A 22,673-nucleotide genomic window follows, 5' to 3' on the forward strand; every position below is an offset into this window, starting at 1 on the left:
CTCTCGTATTAAAAGAATATATGTTTAGATATATAATATGAATTTAATTATAATAGTTGTTATATTATAAGCTAAATTAATTTAATATGAAATTAATTATGGATAATTTCTGATGTTGGCACTAGGAATGTCCAAAAAGTTCGTGACTCGAATCTTATTTGGATTTAGATCGAAAAAAGACCGCTTGATATGGCTCGTTTTGAAACTAAGCTAAGCCGGCTCAACTTAGTTAGAAAGCGAGCCTAACTCGGCTCGGCTCGTAACGAACCAGATTGGCTCGCTCCTGTTGATGCATATTTTGTCTATCGCCTTCGTCAATCCGAGTCGTAGTGAAAAGCCGGAAGGAATCAAGCGCATAATGTCATATTTAGTTAGAAATGGCAAGGTGGCAAACTTGTAATTAGTGTGAACTTTCATTAAATAGCCTTGACCATATAAATAGGGGATTATGTCACTAGTTTAGTTAGATTTTAGAGATTTTGATAGAAGATTTGGAGAAGACTTGGAGAGAAGACTTTCTAGAGAGAGAAAGTAGAGAGAGAAAGTATTGTATTTGTGATTCTTGTACCGTACACGTCAATTCTATCAATGGAATCACATTAGTAGTACGTTATCGTGTGTTCGGTCACGTTCGTTCACGGATTCCGCACGTGAAACGTTCGTTACGCAATCGAACGGTCGCAAAACCGGTCCTACAAGTGGTATCAGAGCTAGGAGCTCGATTGCTTGATCAAACACATCATTCGTACCAGATTTCAGAGCCGATTCAGATTCAAATTCGTCAATTTCATCACTTTCTACTCGTTTCTCACGGTTTTTACGGAAATTCGACAAATTGAACGTGTTTTCACGGTCCGATTCGTCTGAAATTCTAGTATATTGTGCGAATATCATTGAATCAAAACCCTACCAAGTTTCACATCGAAACTCCAAGCCGTTTTGGAGAAATCGCAGTTTTTCGGTCCGAATTCGCGTCAAATTTCAGCTGTGGATCGCTTTTATGAACAACTCAGGATCGCTTTTTGGTCTTAATTGAGGATCGCTCATTGTGACAAGTGTGAACCGCTCAAAAATATATACTGTGGATCGCTTTTAAGACAGATTATGGCTCGCTTTTAAGTCAACCTTTGAACCGCGTATAGGTCGTTTTAGAATCGCTTATTTGTCAGCATAGGGTCCGCTCAAAGGTTTGGGGGTCGCTTATTAGTCATCGTTTTCATGTGATTGTCTGAACTTTACAGGTTGTTGGCCATTGATATCACAGTCCTTGAAGTTCACCGCCTCCCATGTGATTGGATTTATTGTGTCGCCCCATTAAGAAAACTTAACCCAATCAAAGTCCTTTGTTATCACCCTAACCGCCCCACTACACATTTAATTGGATGAGATTGGCGACATATGGGTCAGTGGTAGGGTTGTTAATTGACAACTGATTTTAGGACTTGCACCGCCCATTACAAAGAAAAGGCCCAATGGCAGCCCATGTGATAGAAGTTTTGTAGGCTGATATTTGTTTGCAAGAGGAAAATAACCACCGACTCATTATCTTTGATTGATTGGTCAGCTAGGTGTTTTCATTAACTCACCGACCCACTTTCAAAATTTCTCAATCATAAGTTTGTGTGAAATTCAGTTGTTGGTTGAGTGATTATGCACCGTCCATACAACCCAATCAATTTTTTTTTCTTCACCGCCCATTAATATTGTGAAGTCTAGTGCATCGGCCCACTATTCCCATTTGGCCCAATCACAGGTGATTGCGGTGGTTGTGCCGACCCATTTAGTGAGAAGTTTTGCACCGCCCACTACCTTTGTGTGGTCCAATCCCAGTCAGTTCACCGTCCAACTGCCCATTATTTTTCAAAGATCCAATCTCAGTTTTTTTAAGTCACCGTCCATTAAGAGAATAAGGCCCAATCCAGTTTTTAGGAGTTTGATATTTTGTTTACTAATCATTTGGTTGTGTGTTCACAGGTGATTCGACGGATTTCTACAAGGGGCAAATTCCAAGAAGTTGAAATTGTGTGAGATTTGAGCGAAAAACAAATTTTTGAATCAAGTCACTTAGCGAAGAAAGTGAGATCAAAATGTTTGATGAAGAAGAAAATTATTATTTCGAAAGATTTAATGATTGGCATCACGGATTTCTAGATGAGGGTTATAGAAAAGTGAGCAAAGATGGATGGGCAAAAAGGTTCAAATATTTTGTGTGTTTGAAAGACGAAACGTTGGATGATCTTAAAGACCGATATAGTGTTTTACTGAATTATATGAAAGATCATGAGATATACCCGACAAATGTTGAAAAATTGGATAAATTTGCAGATGCATTACCGATTGAATGGGGTGAATGTTTGAAGAATTTAAGGGAGAACTCAAATTTTTCAAAACTACCTCTAAATCAATTCATCAGCAAACTTAAAGCTCATGAACTTGAAGTTAGAAAGAAAAAGAAAGATTTGATCAAGGTTTTGGAGTATAATGTGCTAGATCTAAGTTCAGATGTGATTGAAGAGATGCACAAAAGAGTTACTAAATGTATCAGGACAAAACATGTGCTGAAATACGATTTCAAACGAGGTTGTTATATTGATAATAATGGAAATCCTTTTGATTTCGTTAAAATGTTCTGTGCAGGTACATTTATAGCGACAGCAGAAGAAACTTCAAAAGCTGAAGAATCGGTGAAGAATGAAACAATGTGCTCAACATGTGACAACTTTAAGACTGACAATGACAAACTCGTGAAAGACATGGCAAGTTTGGCATCTGAAGTCAAAAAGTTGAAAGACGAGAAGCACGTTGTTGAAAATCAGATTCTTATTCTGAAAGAAAATTGTGAGAAGTTGAAAGCTGAAAATGACAAACTGTTGGTTGGTTTTAACAGTTTGACTTTGAAAAATCAAGAATTTGAGGGGCAAGTGAAAATTCTTGAAGATGGGAGAAATGTGTTTAGTAAAAACAACATTGAAAAACAAAAGATGATAAATTCCCATCTTCAGAAGATTGTCGAACTTGAAAAAGAAGGTGAAAGCGCTCAAAAAAGAATCAAAGAGTTGGTAAAAGAGCTTGAAATCAAACAGAAATCTTCAGAAGATTTAGATTTCTGGATAAAGCTTGAAAACAAAAACCTGAAAGCGAATGAATCAAAATTTCAGGAACAGATCAAAATTTTGATAAATGAAAAGTCTGTTCTTGAAAATTTGAAGGTTGAGAATGAAAATTCCATCAAGTCTCATCTTGAGAGAATATCTCAGCTTGAGGAAGAAGCTAAGAATTCCAGGATCAAGATAGATAAACTTGAGAAGAAATTGATCAGTTTTGCGACTAAATCTGACAAGTTGAATATTCCTTGTCCAAAACCGATCAATTCAGTTCCAATAAGTGACAATGTCACAAACTTTGACACTGTCAAAGTTGAAGATTGTGATGAGACACCTGATGATGAAAATGTTAAAAAAGAAAAACAAAAATTGTTTTTAAATTTGAAAGAAAAATTTCAGAAAACTGTTTTGCAATCGACCGAAAAAGGTGAATGTTCTAAACAAAAGCCTTTAAAGAAGAAAGTGGAACAGAAACAAAAAGAGAATAAAAGTTCATCAGATCAATCATCCAATCAAAAGAAAAAATTACAAAAAATAAAAAATGAAAATTCAAAATTTGTTGGTAATAAGTGGTGCAGGTTTGACCACAGTGCTCAAAAGACAAATCCAACAATCAAGAGGAGAAAGGAATATCACCAAGCCAAACAATGCTTTGATCTGAGCGTTTGGTATGAAGATGGTGATTGGTACGATAACAGAATGTGTTACAAATGTGGTTATCAAGGACACATTGCTGTTAACTGCCAGAGACAGAGATTTGAGACAAGAAGATGCTATAATTGTCAAATCAAAGGACACATTGCCAGAGATTGCCCAAGGAAATCAAGTGAAAGATTGAGGGTTAATTCTCAGAAATTGGCAAAGAAACCAGTCACTGTCAAGCCAAAGGAACTGAGAGTTTCAGACCAGAAAGTCAAAGAACAGAAGGTCCAAGAACCTAAAGTTCAAGAAAAGAAAGTGAAGCTTTCTCAGGGGCAAAAAGACAAACTGCGAAAGAAGAGGAAGAAGGCCAGAGAATATCTGGAGAAGATTTTGTCCTCGGGTTCACCCGACAGATCGAAGAAGAGTGCTGATGAATCAATTTCCTCAACTGCAAAGTCAAGCAAGTCGAATTCATCAGATGCAAATCTGAGGACAAAAGAGGAGAAAAAGAAGAAAGTGAAGTTTTCACTTCCTGGCGATGAATCTGTTTCTTCGAAAACAAAGGAGCCACATGTCGGCGATGAATCTGACTCATTAAAGTCAGACAAGCCACATTCAGGCAATGATTCTGGTATGGTAAAACCAGAAGAGCCATGTGTTGAGGTAAAGGTCGAGAATTCTAGTTTTACAATGGATGAGAAAAATTTTCCACCATTGTTGAACAAGAATTCAAAATCACCCAAGGCTGGTCAGGCTTGGGTGAAACTTTTCAAATAGAAAAACCTGACTTGCCGGAGCTCCCAGGTTTGTAAGCGTGGAGCATGAATCAGCATCTTTTTAAATCTGTGTTTGAAGATTTTGCAGGAATTGCCGGAGATCCCAAGATGGTATCGTGGATCATGAATCGGCATCTTTCTTGAATTTTATTCGGTAACGTCAATCATGCAAACGGTAAAGAGGTTTGGTTGTGTTTGTGAATGTTTTACAAGTGGTACAGAGGATTCTGGACTGAAAATGGTAAATCAAGGACATTAACTTGTACTTGGATTTTCCTACTTTTGTGTAGAAAACAAGATGATGAAGTAACCCCGTACCTAAACTGTTTGGTAAACAAACTAAGTTTTCCGGAAAAGCCATTTTGATTAAAACAAACTTAAGTGTTTTGAAATCACAATGGGAAAATAGTTTGTTGTGAGGGGGAGTTCTGATTGTTTATGCCAGGTGGATAGAGAATTGAAGTGATTCTCATCAGGTTGTCAAGTTTGTATAGTTTGTTTCAAATTTTCCTAGAAAATCAAAATTGAAACATATTTTGATTTTAGGGGGAGAAAAATTTTAAAAAATTAGAAAATTTGAAAATGTCAAAAACATTAAAAATTTAAAAATGAGTTTTGTTGTGAAAAAGAGGAAATGATTGTAAATCAGTGGACTATCACAGCATGCTAAAGAAATGTAATGTAAAATGTGATAAACGGTCTCACTGATGATGTGACGATAGGTTTTTGTACATTTAGTAGATTTATTCGGGATATAAACCTAAAATTTCAAACTTGTGAAATTCGTGGGGAACACTACTTGGATATATAGGTAACCCCTGAAATCTCGTTTGAAAAGTCTCGTATTCTGATATACTAGGTGTTTATACTCTATGATGTCTGGGGTATTATTCCGGGACTTCTGCTGAACGGAAGTTCTGACCTAGTCCTTGGCTAATACTTTCCACAAAATGCTTGAAATATAGCATAAAGCCCTCAGTTGATTAGACAATAAAATTGATAATCATCTGTTGTAGCTGAAAAGATCCTCTAAAGGGGACACACTGCTAAGTCGAAGCTGATATCTCTCTGCTGAACGGAAGTTCTGACCTGAGATCCCTCAGTTCTCGCATCTTTCCCCTAATTTATGTACAGACATCATTGTAGTGTTCATACCTGTAAGACTGAATATTGGGATTCTGGATACGGGAGTATATTCAAGAGGTGGGACACATGAATTGAACTAAGTTCATAAAATACCTAAATAGTATCCTGAATAGATTGAAAATTGTATGAAAATTTAAGAGGACAATTATATCGTCAATCTACGTGAATCGTTTAGAACTTAAACGATTAAAAGCTTAACGGTGCTTGTGTTATGTCTCAAAAACTGATATGATCCTCTTGCACAAACTCACAAAAATATGTTTGTTTTGCATTTAAATTTCTGTCTTTGCATTTATGTTTCGTATTTTCAAAAATCCAAAAAGATTTTCGACAACTGATGGTGAAGAGCTGATTTTCAAAATCTCAAAGGCTAAACTTGATGAACATACAGGTTGGTTAAGACATTTGAAATGTTTAAAATGATTCATTAATTTTTTTTTGAATTAGAAATCGGAATGTTTCAAATATTGTAATCAGTGTTTAAATTGTAAAAATTCTCAAATGTTTAGTTGATTCATTAAATTGAATCACTATATTATTTGTTTGTGATAGAGTGTTTGAGATGTATGCAGATGATGCAGATGATGAGCTGAACAGAGAGAAGCCAGGAGATAATTTATTTGGTGGTAACAAATCCCAGACGACTATCCTAGCAGGGTGATAGGGGAAGTCTGATGAAAGTTATAGCCAAAGAAAGAAAGATCCAGGCAGAATTTCTGAAGAAGACCAAGCTATATCCGAGAATGTCATGTTGAAGACTCTCACTGAAGATTCCGTCAACATTCAATCTGTTGATACGCAAAGCCAGGTGTCGATCCCAAAAGCACGGAAGCTTGACGCAAGGGGGAGCCTGAAGATTCTGAAGAAAGAGAGCAACGGAAGCTGAAGACAGATCCACCGGGATTCTGTTCAAGCAAGAGGAACTCAAGAGAGAGAGAAAGTCAAGTCGCTACGAGTTTCACTACGAGATTGACTACGGCAATATCCAAGGGGGAGATTGTTGATGCATATTTTGTCTATCGCCTTCGTCAATCCGAGTCGTAGTGAAAAGCCGGAAGGAATCAAGCGCATAATGTCATATTTAGTTAGAAATGGCAAGGTGGCAAACTTGTAATTAGTGTGAACTTTCATTAAATAGCCTTGACCATATAAATAGGGGATTATGTCACTAGTTTAGTTAGATTTTAGAGATTTTGATAGAAGATTTGGAGAAGACTTGGAGAGAAGACTTTCTAGAGAGAGAAAGTAGAGAGAGAAAGTATTGTATTTGTGATTCTTGTACCGTACACGTCAATTCTATCAATGGAATCACATTAGTAGTACGTTATCGGGTGTTCGGTCACGTTCGTTCACGGATTCCGCACGTGAAACGTTCGTTACGCAATCGAACGGTCGCAAAACCGGTCCTACAGCTCCATAGCTCGGCTCATATGAGCTCGGATTAATTTACTTTTAATATATTTTATTTTATATACGTATAATATATTAAAATTTGATTATTATTTGTATGTATTTATGAGTGCTATCGGATATCTACAACATATTTAGGGGGTTGATACTACTAAAAAAACTTATATTGTATTTAGTTGAAATTTGAAACATGTTTTGTGTTTGGGTGAACATGATTTTGGCTTATAATGTATTAGATTTAATTTATTTTGAAGGATTAGATTAATTTCATATATACCCTTACAAACTTGAAAATTTTCATACATACTCAACCAAAACTAAAAATATCATATATGCCCTTACAAAATAGTTAAAATATTAAACACACCAAATTCATTAAAAACAACCTAATAAATAATAATTTTACCCTTATTTTTTCAACTTCAAGTTTTCATATATCCCCATATTTTAACTTCATATTTTTATATAACATAATTTAAGCTTAGATTCATTTTTACCCACTTTTTTTTCCCATAAACAACAGTATTCTTGATGTATAATATTTAAGCTAACTAAATTAAGCTAGAAATGAGTAAATATAATATTTGAAATTAAACGTCATATATGAGATCTCAAAGTTTTAGAAAAATAAGGGTAAAATTGTCATTTATTAAATTGTTTTTAATGAATCGGGTGTATACGATATTTCAACTACTTTGTAAGGGTATATATGATATTTATTATTTTGTAAGGGTATATATATATATATATATATATATATATATATAGAGGCCGGTTAACATACAATAGGGCTTATCGTACATTACGTATGCGATAACCCCAGCCGTCAGATCTTCATCTCCATGCGATTTAATACCTCCATGCGAACTGTACGAGCCGTACGAATTCAATCTTCCACATGCGATTTTCTCCATCTACACACCCCATGCCATTTTTCACATTACCCCATGCTAACCATTTTTTCACATGCGATATTCAATTTTCCACATGCGATTCTACACACCCCATGCCATTTTTCACATTACCCCATGCTAGCCATTTTTTCACATGCGATATTCAATCTTCCACATGCGATTCTACACACCTCTTGCCATTTTTCACATTACCCCATGCCATTTTTTCACATGCAATATTCAATTTTCCACATGCGATTCTACACACCCCATGCCATTTTTCACATTACCCCATGCTAGCCATTTTTTCACATGCGATATTCAATCTTCCACATGCGATTCTACACACCCCATGCCATTTTTCACATTACCCCATGCTAGCCATTTTTTCACATGCGATCTTCAATCTTCCACATGCGATTCTACACACCCCATGCCATTTTTCACATTACCCCATGCCATTTTTCACACTACCCCATGCTACCCATTTTTTCACATGCGATATGTATTGAATTCGCACCAGATCCGCACCTGATCGAACGGCTGGGATGATCGCGTACGTATCGTATGATAAGCACATTTGTATTTTACTCTTTTCCTATATATATATATATATATATATATATATATATGATATTGTGCAAGTTTGTAGAGGTATATATATATATATGAAATTGCCCCTATTTTGAATATGTTGTTTTAACTTGTTGGATAATATTTTAGACTATTGAATTTTGAAAGCCATGTATTAAATTTTCTTTTTAAATTCGAACCAAACCAATTCGAGCCGAGCCAGCTCGGTTAAAAACCAAACCGAGTTTGAGCTTTGATTTTCAGCTCGATTTCAAATCTGAGTTGGCCAGTTTATAATTGAACTGAACCCGAGCTTTCCCCGACTCGACTTGTGAGCACCCCTAGACGTTGCTTATCATTCTTTTAAATAAACTTTATTATATCTAGGGTTGTTTAGGAGTCGAGCCGAGCGGACCTTTGCCCGTGCTTGGCTCGTTTACAAACCGAACGGAGCTGAGCGGCTCATTTAAAACCGAGCCTCAAACCAATCGAACATTTTTTGAGCAGTAAATATTCCGAGCGAGCGTCGACCGATTTGGACAACCATGTCGCCCGATTTAAATTTGCTGAGAGAGATAGTGACAATGTTTGGTCTTAAGTTTTTATGTCTTTAAAAACATGCACATTTCATGGTATAACATTTTTCTTATGAATAACTATGTTTTGGCCGACGAGGTGATGATCATATTGCACGAACAATTACGTTGAGAGAAGGGGACGATCGACTTAAGGTAATTACATGAAACATTGAGGTGATGAGCAGCCTATCGTTTATCGGTTTAGGGTTTAACTTTTAGATTTGATATTAATTTTTTTATTGGCATGGTTGGGCTAGTACGTATAGATATAGTTGTAAATTTGTATACAGAGGATCAAAATCTAATAGAGTGGTATATAAAAAACTATATATTTAATTTATATTTAAGTATATATGTGTGTGTAATGTGTGTATATATATGTGTGTATATACATGTTTATATATATGTGTGTATATGTATATGTATATATATACTAATTAAAAATAATAATTTGAGCTGAACCAAGTCGAGCGGATCTTTGCTCATGTTTGGCACGTTTACAAGCCGAACCGAGCAGAGCGACTCGTTTACAATCGAGCGTCAAATCAAACAAGTATTTTCTAAGCAATTTCCGAACAACCGGCGAGCGATTTGAACTAGTTATTTTGTATTGTTATTATATTTTCATGAACTCCACTATTTAGAAGACAACATTAATTAATTTAATTAATTGTTTCAAATTTGTTTACAGCGTTTTGAATTCAAAATTTTGTTTTTTATCGATTAAATTGTTCGATCATATTTTTGTGAATTCTAGAAACTGACCATTTAGGATTCAGTTAAGTAATTATTCAATAATTATTTGATGTGATTTGTTGAATCTCATTGTATTTTTTGTTATATCATTACAGTAAAAAATATTCATGTAATTATCTTATTTTTTAGATTTTAATTTATATCATGGCTTATTTTAGCTTTTTTTATATGTTTATATATGTGTTATGTAGATGTGGCAACTTCAACCTATTTTCTTATGAACAGATCGATATAGGTTATATTTTATCTGTAGGGTCAAACGGTTAAAATTTAAATAAAAGTAGTCTAAAATGAGAAGGCATATGGGTTGAAAGTCACACTAAATTTAAATTTAATGCAAATAATTATAGTTAGATTGTTATATTATAATCAAAATAATTACATTTTTACACATATTTGACACTAAACTATACCTAAAAATTAGTAATTGGTTATGCTACGTGTCACAATTTCATGTGCGCAAGATTCTTGCAAACATATGAAAATTTTCTCGCTTATTTTCTATGAGCACAAGTTATACACAATAAATAAGTAAAACAACGAAATTCTTACTGCTTATTATTTCTCAACTATTTATTATTTTCTTTTTGAGTAAAACGCCAAAATCGTCCCTAAGGTTTGAGCACTTTTACTTGTTACATCCAAAATAAGGTTTTTTTTTTGTTTTTCTTTTGTTTTTTTGTAACTGGACTCCTGAGGTTTCATTTTTATTGTCATTTCTATTCAAATCACTAACTTAGTTAAACAATGCATCGTTAACTTAGGGACGATTTTCGTAATTTCAAACATCAGGGACATTTTAATAGTTCACCCATTTATTCTTTTTTTTTAATTTTCTTTTTTATCTTTAACTAAAAATAGCTATACACACACATATATATATATATACACACACACACTTATTATTTAATATTCTTTTTACCTTTAGATAAAATAATAATAATAATTTAATTATAATATATATGCATACGTATACACACACATTTATAACTTTATATATACAAAAACATCATACACACACACTCTCTTCTATCATTCTCTTTTCTCCACCACCATCGCCGCCGCCACAACCACTTTGTCTATCTCGACGCTCATACCTCATCTTCCCTACTCGCTATACCAAACATCAGTACCACACGTCTCTCCCATCGTACCAAACATCATTTAACTTATTATTATTTTTATTATTTTTAGGTAAAAATTGATGTGTGTATATGTATATATACTATATTTATAATTATTTTTTTAAATATAAAAAAATAAAAAAATTAATGGTTAAATTGCTAAAATTGTCTCTGAGGTTTGGGAATTGCCAAAATCGTCCCTAAGTTAACGATACATTTTAACTGAGTTAGTGATTTGGATGCAAATGCAATAAAAATGAAACGTCCCAGAGACGATTTTGACATTTTACTCTTTCTTTTTGATATATTTTATTTCACCACCACCAACAGCATCACTGCTGCCGTCATCACCACCACCACCAGCACTGCCACCATCACCTCCAGCCTCTTCAACACCAACATCTAAAGTGAAACCACTACTTCCTTCACCATCTTTTGGACCCAGGTCATCTTTGTAACAAGAAATATCGAACCCAAACACAACCTGAACTTAAAATTATGTTTCTTCTCCGGTGGTTCACCACCAACAACACCACCTTTATCCCCACTGCATTCTGCCCTTTTCTTATCTTTCTTCATGACATCACCACCATCTTCTCCAGTGGACACCACCTCACTTTTATCAGACACAACAACTCCACCCACAGTTATAACTTCATTAACTTCTTGATGACCTTTAGTTTCATCATCCCAAGGAGTCTCTTCGCCATTTGTTGCTTCTCCCTCGTTGTTATGCACTTCAATGCAACTATGACGATAAAAATAGAAAATGTTAAATTAAAAAAAAAAGAAAAAAAAGAAAACCCTAATTTTGAGGGCTAAACTTAAACTGACAAAAAACTCAAACGACTGTTTAAAGGTAGGGACGATGACGCAAGCCCTTAAATTAGAAAAAAAAGAAAGAAAAAGAAGACCCTAATTTTGAGGGTTAAGCTTAAATCGACAAAAAAACTCAAACGACTATTTAAAGGTAGGGACGATGACGCAAGCCCTTACATTCAAGCGTTTGTTTGACGCATCCTCAAACGACTGTTTAAAAACACTTTGGGATTAGAAAGCAAACAGAATGGGAATAGCGCACCACAATTTTGTTTATTTAAAATGGTATAAAATTTCACACATTTAAGATTATAAACACATGCACAAATGATAAAAATCCACACACCTTTTCTCCAATTTTTTAATGTCTTCGTTATCTGATTGAGTCAAGTCGATGATTGATCTTGATTCTTCTGATCCAGTCTCAGGCATCTTCTTCGAAGCTTCCATGCTCGACAACCTTAGAGAGAGATAGTGAGAAAGCTAGAGAGGGAATGACTCTTAAATAGAGATGTTTGTTTGCTTGTATGTGATATAAGTAATCTTTATGTAAAGATTAAAATTAATGATGAAATGCATTTATAACCGTTAAGTAATAAATGATGATCCAAAGTTAAAAATGAACTTATATTTATTTTGTAATTAGCTGATTTTTAAAATTATCAATCTCAGCTTAAAATTTAATGTATTTAAGAAATCATATAAATGATATAATTGATTGAAAAATTACACTATGTAAATTTTGTTGTTTATTAAAAAGAATATCAAAACACTAAAATGCATATTTTGTTGCTTTACAACGAAAAATTGGTCAGTATCGATTCGATTCGTTACGATATCAGCATGCTACCATCACTTGATATATAGTGTTATTAGAGAAAAATCAAATTAAATAAAAGCCAAATAAATTAAAAATACATATTATTTAGAGTATAAGAGATTTAAACGTAAAACTTAAAAAAAATAATATCAAGACAACTGAATATTACACATCTATAAATTTGAATTTAATAATTTGAATGATTTTTTCTTTGTTTTTTTACGCATTTCCAAGTTGAGTTTATGAAAGAAAGTTGTGAGAGACCAATTTAGTAATGTAACAGAAATTAATTGGATCTTGCTTGCTCGTAAACCAAAAATGATTCAATTTTTTGTTTAATTAGCATTTATTAATAAGTATTTATTGAAAACAACCTTTTAGATTAAAGATTATACTTATTCCATGTATAAGTATTGTAATATAAAAGTTACTTTTTTTTTTAAAATAAACTTCATTAAAAACACCTTCGACCCAAACGGGTAAAAGGCCATACAACCAGAGACACCCCTAACCCAAGCGAGTAAAGAGCAACAAATTACAACATGTACAGAGAGTATTTACACCAATCCTTTTATATAATATAATTAAAGGAAGTTGCTAATATAAAAGTTACTAATAAATATTTAGTTACTATTGACAAAAAAATATAATGCAAGATAAAACTACAGTTTGACTATAACTTAAAAGAAAGTATTATATATTATATTTTTGTGAAAGCCTAGAAAACATAAAGTTACTTTTATAAATTTATCTATTATATTTTTATGAAATCCTAGAAAACATAAAGTTACTTTTATAAATTTATCGTTTAACAACTTAACAAAAAGAAAATGATTAATAAAGCCATTTATACAAGTTATCTTTTTTTTTCTAACGAAAAATTTATTTTAATATATGTCCTCTGTGAGACTTTAACCTCAAGTCTTCCTCTTTCAAACTCAAGTGCTTAAAGATTTTACCTTTGCTAATTAACCACCACCTCATTGGTATTTATACAACTTATCTATTAAGTTTTTTACTAACATTTATTTTTGTATTAGAAACCTTTTCTTATGTTGTGTACATACATACATACATACATACATACATACATACATACATACATACATACATACATACATACATACATACATACATACATACATACATACATACATACATACATACATACATACATACATACATACATACATACATACATACATACATACATACATACATACATACATACATACATACATACATACATACATACATACATACATACATACATACATACATACATACATACATACATACATACATACATACATACATACATACATACATACATACATACATACATACATACATACATACATACATATACATATATATATATATGCAGTTAATATCGGTGATATATCAGTTATATCAACCCCTAGTAAAAAATCAATGTCAAATATCGGTACCGATATTATCGGCGATATTGACCGATATATCATTGAATTATTAGTGTTAAATTGCTATGTATATTAATTCTGCATTATTATAATTGCCTATATCTTACTGAGATAACCTATATCACAAATATCGGTCCTTGACCGATATCGGATATTTTACCGCATTAACTGCATATAAATATATAGATATACATATACATATATGTGTGTGTGAAGAGAGAGAGAGAGATCAGGAGTTGGTCATGTAACACCCCAACCCCGCTAGGGCTGACATGTCACTCTTACAGATATCAAAACTAAAAACCAATCCATAGCATTAAATAAAAAATCCTAGTTACATTTATTACATTACTGAAATAACGAAACTTGGCCAGCAACTTCCTAACGCTCCTCACTGAAATCCCAGATCATTCCATATTACCTGTAAGACAAATAGGAAAAAAAACACAAAAAGAAAAATACGGCTGAGCCAAAAATTGCTCGGTAACGGAGAAATCAACAGTACAAGTAAAGTCATATCAGCGGAAAGAAAAACATAACATAACTAAAACTGAACTGAAACGATTACAGACACGAGTACCGAAAGCCGATGCAGCAAAAGACTGATACAAAAAAACTGATACACGGACCGATCTGAAACTTTAACGAAAACTTACACGGAAACAAAAGTCAGCCATACGCATAACTGATACCGAACCAAACACAAAACCGTTGTAGAGGTTGTAGAGACTGATACTTCGCCGACCAAGATGACTAGAACAATTTAGCTTGTATAAACAAATTTATTTTAAAATATCGTTTAACTAATCTAGTACTCATATAAAGAGATTTTCTAACCTATCAAATGAAACGTTTGAGCAAATTAAATACTAAGAATTATCTAATATTTTGAACAACATTAAATAATACTGTTATTGTCAAAACAAGATACTTTGCAAAACTATTTTCTTGTGATAAACGTCTGAATTTAATCAATAAAATAATCTATCAAGTTTCATAGCGGATCATCATTAGACAGAAATAACTAATTTTCTAACTTTGAAAACTTACGTTTAAGAAATAGAATAATTCAAATAACTTGGACCTCAAACCAAGTACTTATGACAATTTCTAAACCGGTGTGGGAAAGCAATACATAAATGAAAACAAATACGTAAACCAAAACATTTAGAATACCATTTAAAAATCCCCTAACCTTTAAAAGAAAAAAACTGCCGAAATTATCATCTTAAAAAAATGTTTGCATTAAGATAATTATTTCTGTTACTTCAAAAGTAGAATAATTTAATTCTAACAAAATTTATTAAACCGATTGAGAGAATTGACACGAAACAAGACAGATTCAACGACAAGTATAGATCAAAGATTGAATCAAATACTGAATACAGGTACTCACAGATACAAACTATACGTATAACCCGGAATCGAAATCCAAATTGAGACTCATACTGGGACGATGTCACACCCCCAAAATACCACTTAGGGAGTGTCCCTGATAGGCGTGTGACGTACCAGCCATGAGCCACTAATTACATAAAACCCATACATGTTTTTAAAATAAAGTTCTCGATTAATAATAAAACACCATCCAAGTTCAAAAGAAAACCAAAGTATTCACCGGAAGCAAAACCAAACGAAGTTAAATAGTTTAAACCCAATATAAAGTATCAACAAATCAGAACACGAAACCCTCCAATCGACCCATGAGACTCCAGCTACTCCAGACAGCAAGTTCCAATGCAAACAGCTAACGACCTACAAGCATGCAAACAAGTGTGTCAGACAACGCTGGTGAGTTCAAAGTTTTGTTACCGTGTGAGTTTACTAGATACATGGATAAAACAGTTTAACAATTTGATTTGATGTTGTTATTAACTCGATTACCGAAATGGCTACAAGATGTGTTTGCCCAACCCCAATGTCTCTATCAAAATATTGGTCATGCTTTAAGGAAATTAGTTCACGCCCGACCTCCCTGAGACGGGGTGAGGGTGCCAAACCTAATAGCGCTATCAACTAATAACCTCGTTGCCTTCCCGGCAACTGTCGGTAGATGTAAGGGGTCTTATATGATAGAAACTGAGTAATAACCAACATCCCAATAACCTGCATTCCCCCTGGAACGTTACCCAATATCCCTACCCGGGATGCATGCTTGGAAAAGAGCAGTGAACTCACCTTGGGTTTGCTCGGTAAGATTAGTTACTCAACCACACTCAGTTATTCAAAGCCTAAAAGGTTCATATATATGTATATAACAGTCAGTTCGCATCCATGTGGATCATATTGTCACACCAGAAATCATGATAAAACATGTACATGGTATCCTTAGTTTATCTATCGCTCATCAGTTAAACACACCGTATAATCATACACACACTATTAATACACGTATTCTTACGGCCCAAACTCCCTATCTGAGAGATGCGGCCCAACAAATGTTCGGCCCATACCAAACTTATCAGCCCACACTTATCATTCAGTCAAACCAACATATATTTTAAATAAAGTGATCCAGTATTACTTAGAATAAATTCGGCCCAAATAACAATTCCACCTACCAATTTATGTAATCGATTTAATATATCTCGGCCCACTTAATGTATATATATATGTTACTGTGATTGATTTTGTTGTTTAGTAACTATTAAACTAATACTCAAGCCCAATGTTCCCATAATTAATAAACAATTCCCCACATTCAAGTAATTCAATGTCATACTACCAAACACACGAACAACACTAACAAACAGTTATCACATGCTTCAAACCCAACTATTAATATGTACGACCCAAAGATAAAACATGTATGTAACACAATGAGTATCACATCTAAAACGTTCAATGTTCAGTCAAACTTTATCATGTACGCCCAAGACCAATCAACTAAACTAAGGGGATGTGTGTGTGTTCAGTAAGCATGTGCGGCCCACCATTCCCATCCAAGGTTCAATTCAATCAACCCAGCCGCCCATGTGCTTTCTGTTCGGCCCAATAGCAATACCCCAATGCAATTAATGAACTTTGGTAATTGCGTGACATCTCAGCCCACCATTACTTGATTCATGAATATTTTGACTTAAATCAACAATGCATGTGCACCTGACAATGGGCCGAAAGGAGTTTGATATCCAGTTTAAAGGTCCAATAGTGTAATAGCTAGGTGTGAGTTTGTCAGGCAATTGCATGTACAATAAGTTCAATTACTATTTATGAGTTTGATAATTTATTCAGTCATCATTAACCATCACGTTACATCGATTAGTTTGCTAATTACACATCATCATACAAAGCCTCACAACATCTTATACTACAATGATCTATCGAACAGTTTCATATATCGATCAAGGACCCTACTACCTGATCTATAACTTAATCCATCACACATAAGCAACCTATATCACCAACTCTTAGTTCGATTATATCAACTAAGCACGCACTCGGATCAATTTATAAACAACACTAAACAGGTTCTGATCATGCAGATTACTAGTGCGTATCACGATTATTTTCGCATGCAATCAAACATCCAGACAACTATGTTAATCCAAGTTACCAAAACAATCAACTCACACAAGAGATTTAGTATACTAACCAAGATGTTCGACTAAACAAGTTGATGTCCTCAGACTACAAGATCGCTTCGAGAGGGGGGGAGGGGATTTCTTCAGTCGTGCATGATCTAGGGGAAAGGCTGTAGGGTTTATTATTTAAGTTTGTGCCCCACAAAAACTAATGTGATACCAATACGAATTGTAGTGTGATACGAATTAAAGTGTTGTGGCTGTTGGACTTCTCAACCGATCTGGGCCTATGATCACTGACTTGGGCTTTAGTCAATAAATAGATATTAATGGGTTGGCGGGTTTCATAAAATTGAGGTGCGGCCCAATTAAAACGGCTATTATAATACGAACACGAGGACATAGCCCAATGCAGGGAACATATGAAAGAGAAATACGAGAAACAAGATAACGTGACGAAGAGATACTGACCTTGAAAGTTAGGGTTGTCACAGACGAAACTAAAACAGAAACTCAGTCAAAACAGACATAACTAATACAGATCATAATCGGATAGTGAACGTAATTAGAATCATGATTAACTCGATATCGGAAACATGACCAGATGCGAACAAAACATATCAGACATATCAGAAAAGGTACTGAACATAATCGGAAGCATAACCTGATACATAATCGGGAGTATAATCAAACGCGTACAAAACTTATCAGACATATCAGAACAAACTTATAGAAAACATATTCACATACAGAAAACATATACTAACTTACACGACAGATGTATATCAACAGAACAAATCGTGTAAAACAGAAGCACCCAGAGCTACAAACAAACAGAATGGTACACAGGTAGCTACTCTATGTACCTATGAGACGGTGAGTGTGGCGTATACCCATTATTCCATCTCCAGACAACAGACTCAAACTCAGAGCTAAGATCGATCTATAGCCTCTAGGGGCCAAGGTGCTACACAAGCACGAGCTAGAGACACCGTGAACTTTTATTACGCACTGTCACGATAAGTGCCATGCTGTTGACGCCCAAACGGCAAGCCAGACATGCTCGGGTGACAGAGTACAAATACTAAGGCCTTGTAAATAATCTAAAGGCAACTAAAATAAAACTAACGGGAACATGCGACCATGATTACAAGTCTGAGATATGGCATGCTACAACATAATAATAATCAAACCAGACGATACCAGAGATAACGGACAATTTCCAAAACACTAAAAAGTATCAAAATAACATAATAAGGAATTATTGAAGACTGACCATGATGACAAAAATCCATACTACAAAGTAACGGATACAATTTTATATTTATACTATGATGAAAATGAAACAGAATCCGTACCTTAGTTTAACCATGCAAAGCAAGGGCAAAACAGATCAAGTAGTCCATAACGAACGAACATGAGAGCCTATAATTTATTTTAGATGAGTCAAATTTATGAGTTTTCGGTACAGTTACCGTATTTATTAGACATTATTGTTCCAGCGACGAAAACTATTAGGATTATAATATAATTATTATATTAATAGTTGTGTTAGATTTTAATATAATTTTATTATACTAAAAGTTGTGCTATTCTACACTTAGTAGCTTGATTCCAAAAATAATGTGAACGGTTATTAACATCATAAATTATTTTAAACGATTAGTTTCTAAACATCTCAATACAATCCATCTATATTTAGAAAAATTTTTCACTGTCGGAGCTCGTAAAAATGGGTATAGTTCCCATATGTTCTATATAATAAAAGGCTTCAAGATATTAGAATTTCAATAGCTAGTCATCTCATTATATTAAGTTGTTTGGAGAAGTGTAGGCCTAAGGCTAGGTACTTATATTAGAGTTACGGCAGAAAAACTCCACGAGAACAACAAAACTGTGGATTGTGTGTAGGGGTGTAAACGAGCTCGACTAGGCTCGAGCTCGGCTCGTTTGGTTTTTATGAAGCTCGAGCTCAAGCTCGGCTCGGTTCGAGCCTACTTCTTTGAGCTCGAGCTTGGCTCGCGAGTAACACCCAAAGCTCGAGCTCGGCTCGAACTATTTTGAGAACAACCTTAAACGAGCTAAAAGCTCGGCTCGAGCTCACTTCAACATCGCTTAAACGAGCCAAAGCTCGGCTCGAGCTCGGCTCATCAATGTTATCATCATTATTAATATATTATATATATTATATATAAAAAAAAATTAAAATTTTGTATGAGCTCGTTTAGGCTCGCGAGCCTAAACAAGCTTTGTATTTTAGGCTCGAGCTCGATAACAAAACGAGCTCTATTTCAGGCTCGGGCTTGGGCTCGGGCTCGTTAAGGCTCGGCTCATTCGGGCTTTTAACCGAGCCGATCACGAGTAGCTCTCGAGCCTCTAGGCTTGTTTACACCCCTAATTGTGTGTGCTGGTTTTAAAAGGCTTATAACATGACCGGACCAGAAACCGATCCCGAACAAACAAAATAATTTTACCTGCTTATCTTCTCTAACGAAATCGAATCCCATATCAATGAAATGAAAAATGAAAATAAAAAGAAAAAAAGAAAATCAAGCGAGCAATACTTTATTATGTATAGAAATTATTATTGTGTTCGTATTCTTCACAATTCAATTTTAGCAATTTAAACCCTCGTCGCCGGAACAAATCAAAAATCACGGTAGCTATAACAAAATAAAGAATACAATTGTTACCTCCAGAGTCGAACATAAACTATTCAGAGATTATGGCAGCGGCCGATGGTTTATGGCGGAGTGCGCGATGGTAGCGGCGGTAACCAGTAACCGGAAAGATGACAGGCAACTGTCAATTGGTTTCGTGGCGAATATGGCGACACGGTTGTGTATGGTGGTACGATGACTTGTGCGCGACAGCGAATATCACACGGATGGAGGGGATGAAAGAGGGCCGTAGGGTTGAAAGTGATAAAGCTAACGAGATTTACAAATCTTTGGCCGGTGGTTAAAGTTTTGAAATGGTTTCCAAATTAAGCGTGAACAAAAACGTATGAGTTAACAAAATTGAAAGATCTAATTATAGTTATAATCTTTCTTTATAGTTGTAATCTTTCTTGTGGCTTTAATACTATTGGGTTAAAGGATGTCTTGTTTCGGGGACGGGCTCGGTTTTGGTCAACGGTTCTCCAACGGAGGAATTCAAGTTTAAAAGAGGGCTTAGACAGGGGGACCCCATCTCCCCTTTTCTCTTTATTTTAGCTATGGAAATTATCAACTTGTTTATGAACAGGATTACGGGGGCCGGCCTCTACCATGGGTTTAACCTTCCAAATGGTGGTCCAACTCTTTCCCACTTATGTTATGCGGATGATGTCCTTTTCATTGGCCGTTGGTCGGATAGTAATGCGGTTACTTTAAGTCATCTCCTTCGGTGGTTAAATTTGGTAACGGGGCTTAAAGTGAATTTTCAGAAAAGCAAGCTCTTCGGGTTTGGAGTCAATGAAGGTGAGAAGATGCGTTTGGCAAATATTCTGAATTGTGAAGTCGGTAAGCTTCCTTTTACCTATATCGGAATCCCCATAGGGTTAATATGAAGAGAGCTAAATATTGGGATCCGGTGGTAGAAAAATTTATGGCTAAATTATCCAAATGGAAGGCCAAGTATCTATCTTTCGCTGGAAGAGTTACCTTAGCCAAATCGGTTTTAGGTAGTTTACCGTCTTATTATCTTTCTCTTTTTTCTGCTCCGAAGAGTGTGCTCAATAAGCTTGAGAAGATCCGCAGAGACTTTGTTTGGGGATTCTCTGATTCGATTAAGAAACTTAGATGGGTCCGTTGGGAAGGTCTTTTAAATTCAAAAAAAAAAGGTGGGTTAGGTGTGGGGAGCATTAAAGATTTTAATTTGGCTATGTTAACTAAGTGGTGGTGGAGATATAACTCGAACCCGGATCATCTATGGGCCAAAGTAATTTTGTCAATTCATAATAATAATTCTAATATTTTAATTCCCTTGAAGAAGACGATCCCTCGTGTGTGGAATGACATCGGCAAAATGGATTCGGCATATTTTAATTCCCTTGAGGAGAACGGGGCGTGGAAATGGCGATCTTCAGTTGAGGAGAGTTTCTCGGTCAAGCAGTTGTGTCTTGACCTGGAAAACGTTCGGCAGCCCACCCCGGTGGTTGACCCGAATTTAGTTTGGAACAGCTGGGCCCCGGCTAAAGGTAACATTCTGCTTTGGCGGGCTCTTCTCGGTCGAGTTGCTTCCAAGGAAGTAGGGGGGTGGCCGTTCACGATGTGGGCTGCCCTAGGTGCGAGCTGGAGGTTGAAAGTCCTAATCATATTTTTCTTAATTGCTTGTGGGCTAAAAGTATTTGGTGGAATGTCCTGGCTTGGCTTCGTATTCGTTTCCCGCTAAATTGTGAGACGCTTTTGGAGTTAGTCAGATTTGTTAAAGATTGCCCAGGGAGCAGAGTTTGGAAGAGGCTAGTTTCTACGGTTGTTATCGCTACGGTTTGGAGAATTTGGAGTGCGAGAAACGCCAAAGTCTTTGAAGATAGTTTCATCCCTATTATGAAGACGGTGGAGCTCATCAAGGAAGATTCTTTTCTTTGGGTTAGTATTCGCTCAAATTTAAAGAAGCCGAAATGGGAGAATTGGGTTTCGTTTGATGTAGTCGACTTGATGTAGTTGTCGTCTGTCTCGTTTTTTCTTTTTCCTTTCTTTCGTTTTGTTGTTCTCCCAGTTGCTGGCTCTTTATATTTATATATAAAGTGATTTGCCGTTCAAAAAAAAGTACTATATTTTTTTCTTGAACCGCAATTTAAGGAACGTGCTTTCTCAAAAATATTAAACAATATAATTCAATGCACATTAAACTTGGAAAAGATAAATTTGTTTTATCACATTAATTAGATTGTCACTTTTAAATAATAATTGAATTTGTAATCATTTACTATGCCATTTTACTAACTTTTTAGAATGTTACAGGTCACATGGTCCAAACTTTCTAAAAAGTATAAGAATGTGGTATACAAAACCTAGTTTTATATATATATTTTTTAACACATCTAAAACTCACAGTCCATAAAAACTTCAAACACACTATAA

The 22,673-nt window shown here is 34.9% G+C and overlaps 1 protein-coding gene and 1 long non-coding RNA gene across 2 annotated transcripts in view; both read right to left on the reverse strand.

Annotated features, from left to right (window-relative positions):
* Positions 1 to 12,271, reverse strand: part of LOC110927220 — a 28,201-nt gene extending 15,930 nt beyond the window's left edge. The window contains exons 1-2 of the mRNA XM_022170871.1: positions 12,168 to 12,271; positions 11,487 to 11,750 (exon numbers count right to left, since the gene is read on the reverse strand). Of these exons, the coding sequence (XP_022026563.1) occupies positions 11,487 to 11,750; positions 12,168 to 12,271 (368 nt within the window). The remainder of the gene's footprint in view (positions 1 to 11,486; positions 11,751 to 12,167) is intronic.
* Positions 12,272 to 15,379: 3,108 nt separating this feature from the next.
* On the reverse strand, positions 15,380 to 20,726 carry LOC110871986. Its single transcript, XR_002554041.2, has 3 exons — positions 20,301 to 20,726; positions 18,966 to 19,032; positions 15,380 to 15,838 (listed from the first exon to the last, which is right to left on the reverse strand). It is a non-coding gene; the product is annotated as an uncharacterized LOC110871986 (long non-coding RNA).
* Between the last annotated feature and the right edge of the window lie 1,947 nt (positions 20,727 to 22,673).

The sequence above is a fragment of the Helianthus annuus genome, chromosome 1 (assembly GCF_002127325.2).
Source record: "Helianthus annuus cultivar XRQ/B chromosome 1, HanXRQr2.0-SUNRISE, whole genome shotgun sequence".
Lineage (NCBI taxonomy): Eukaryota > Viridiplantae > Streptophyta > Magnoliopsida > Asterales > Asteraceae > Helianthus > Helianthus annuus.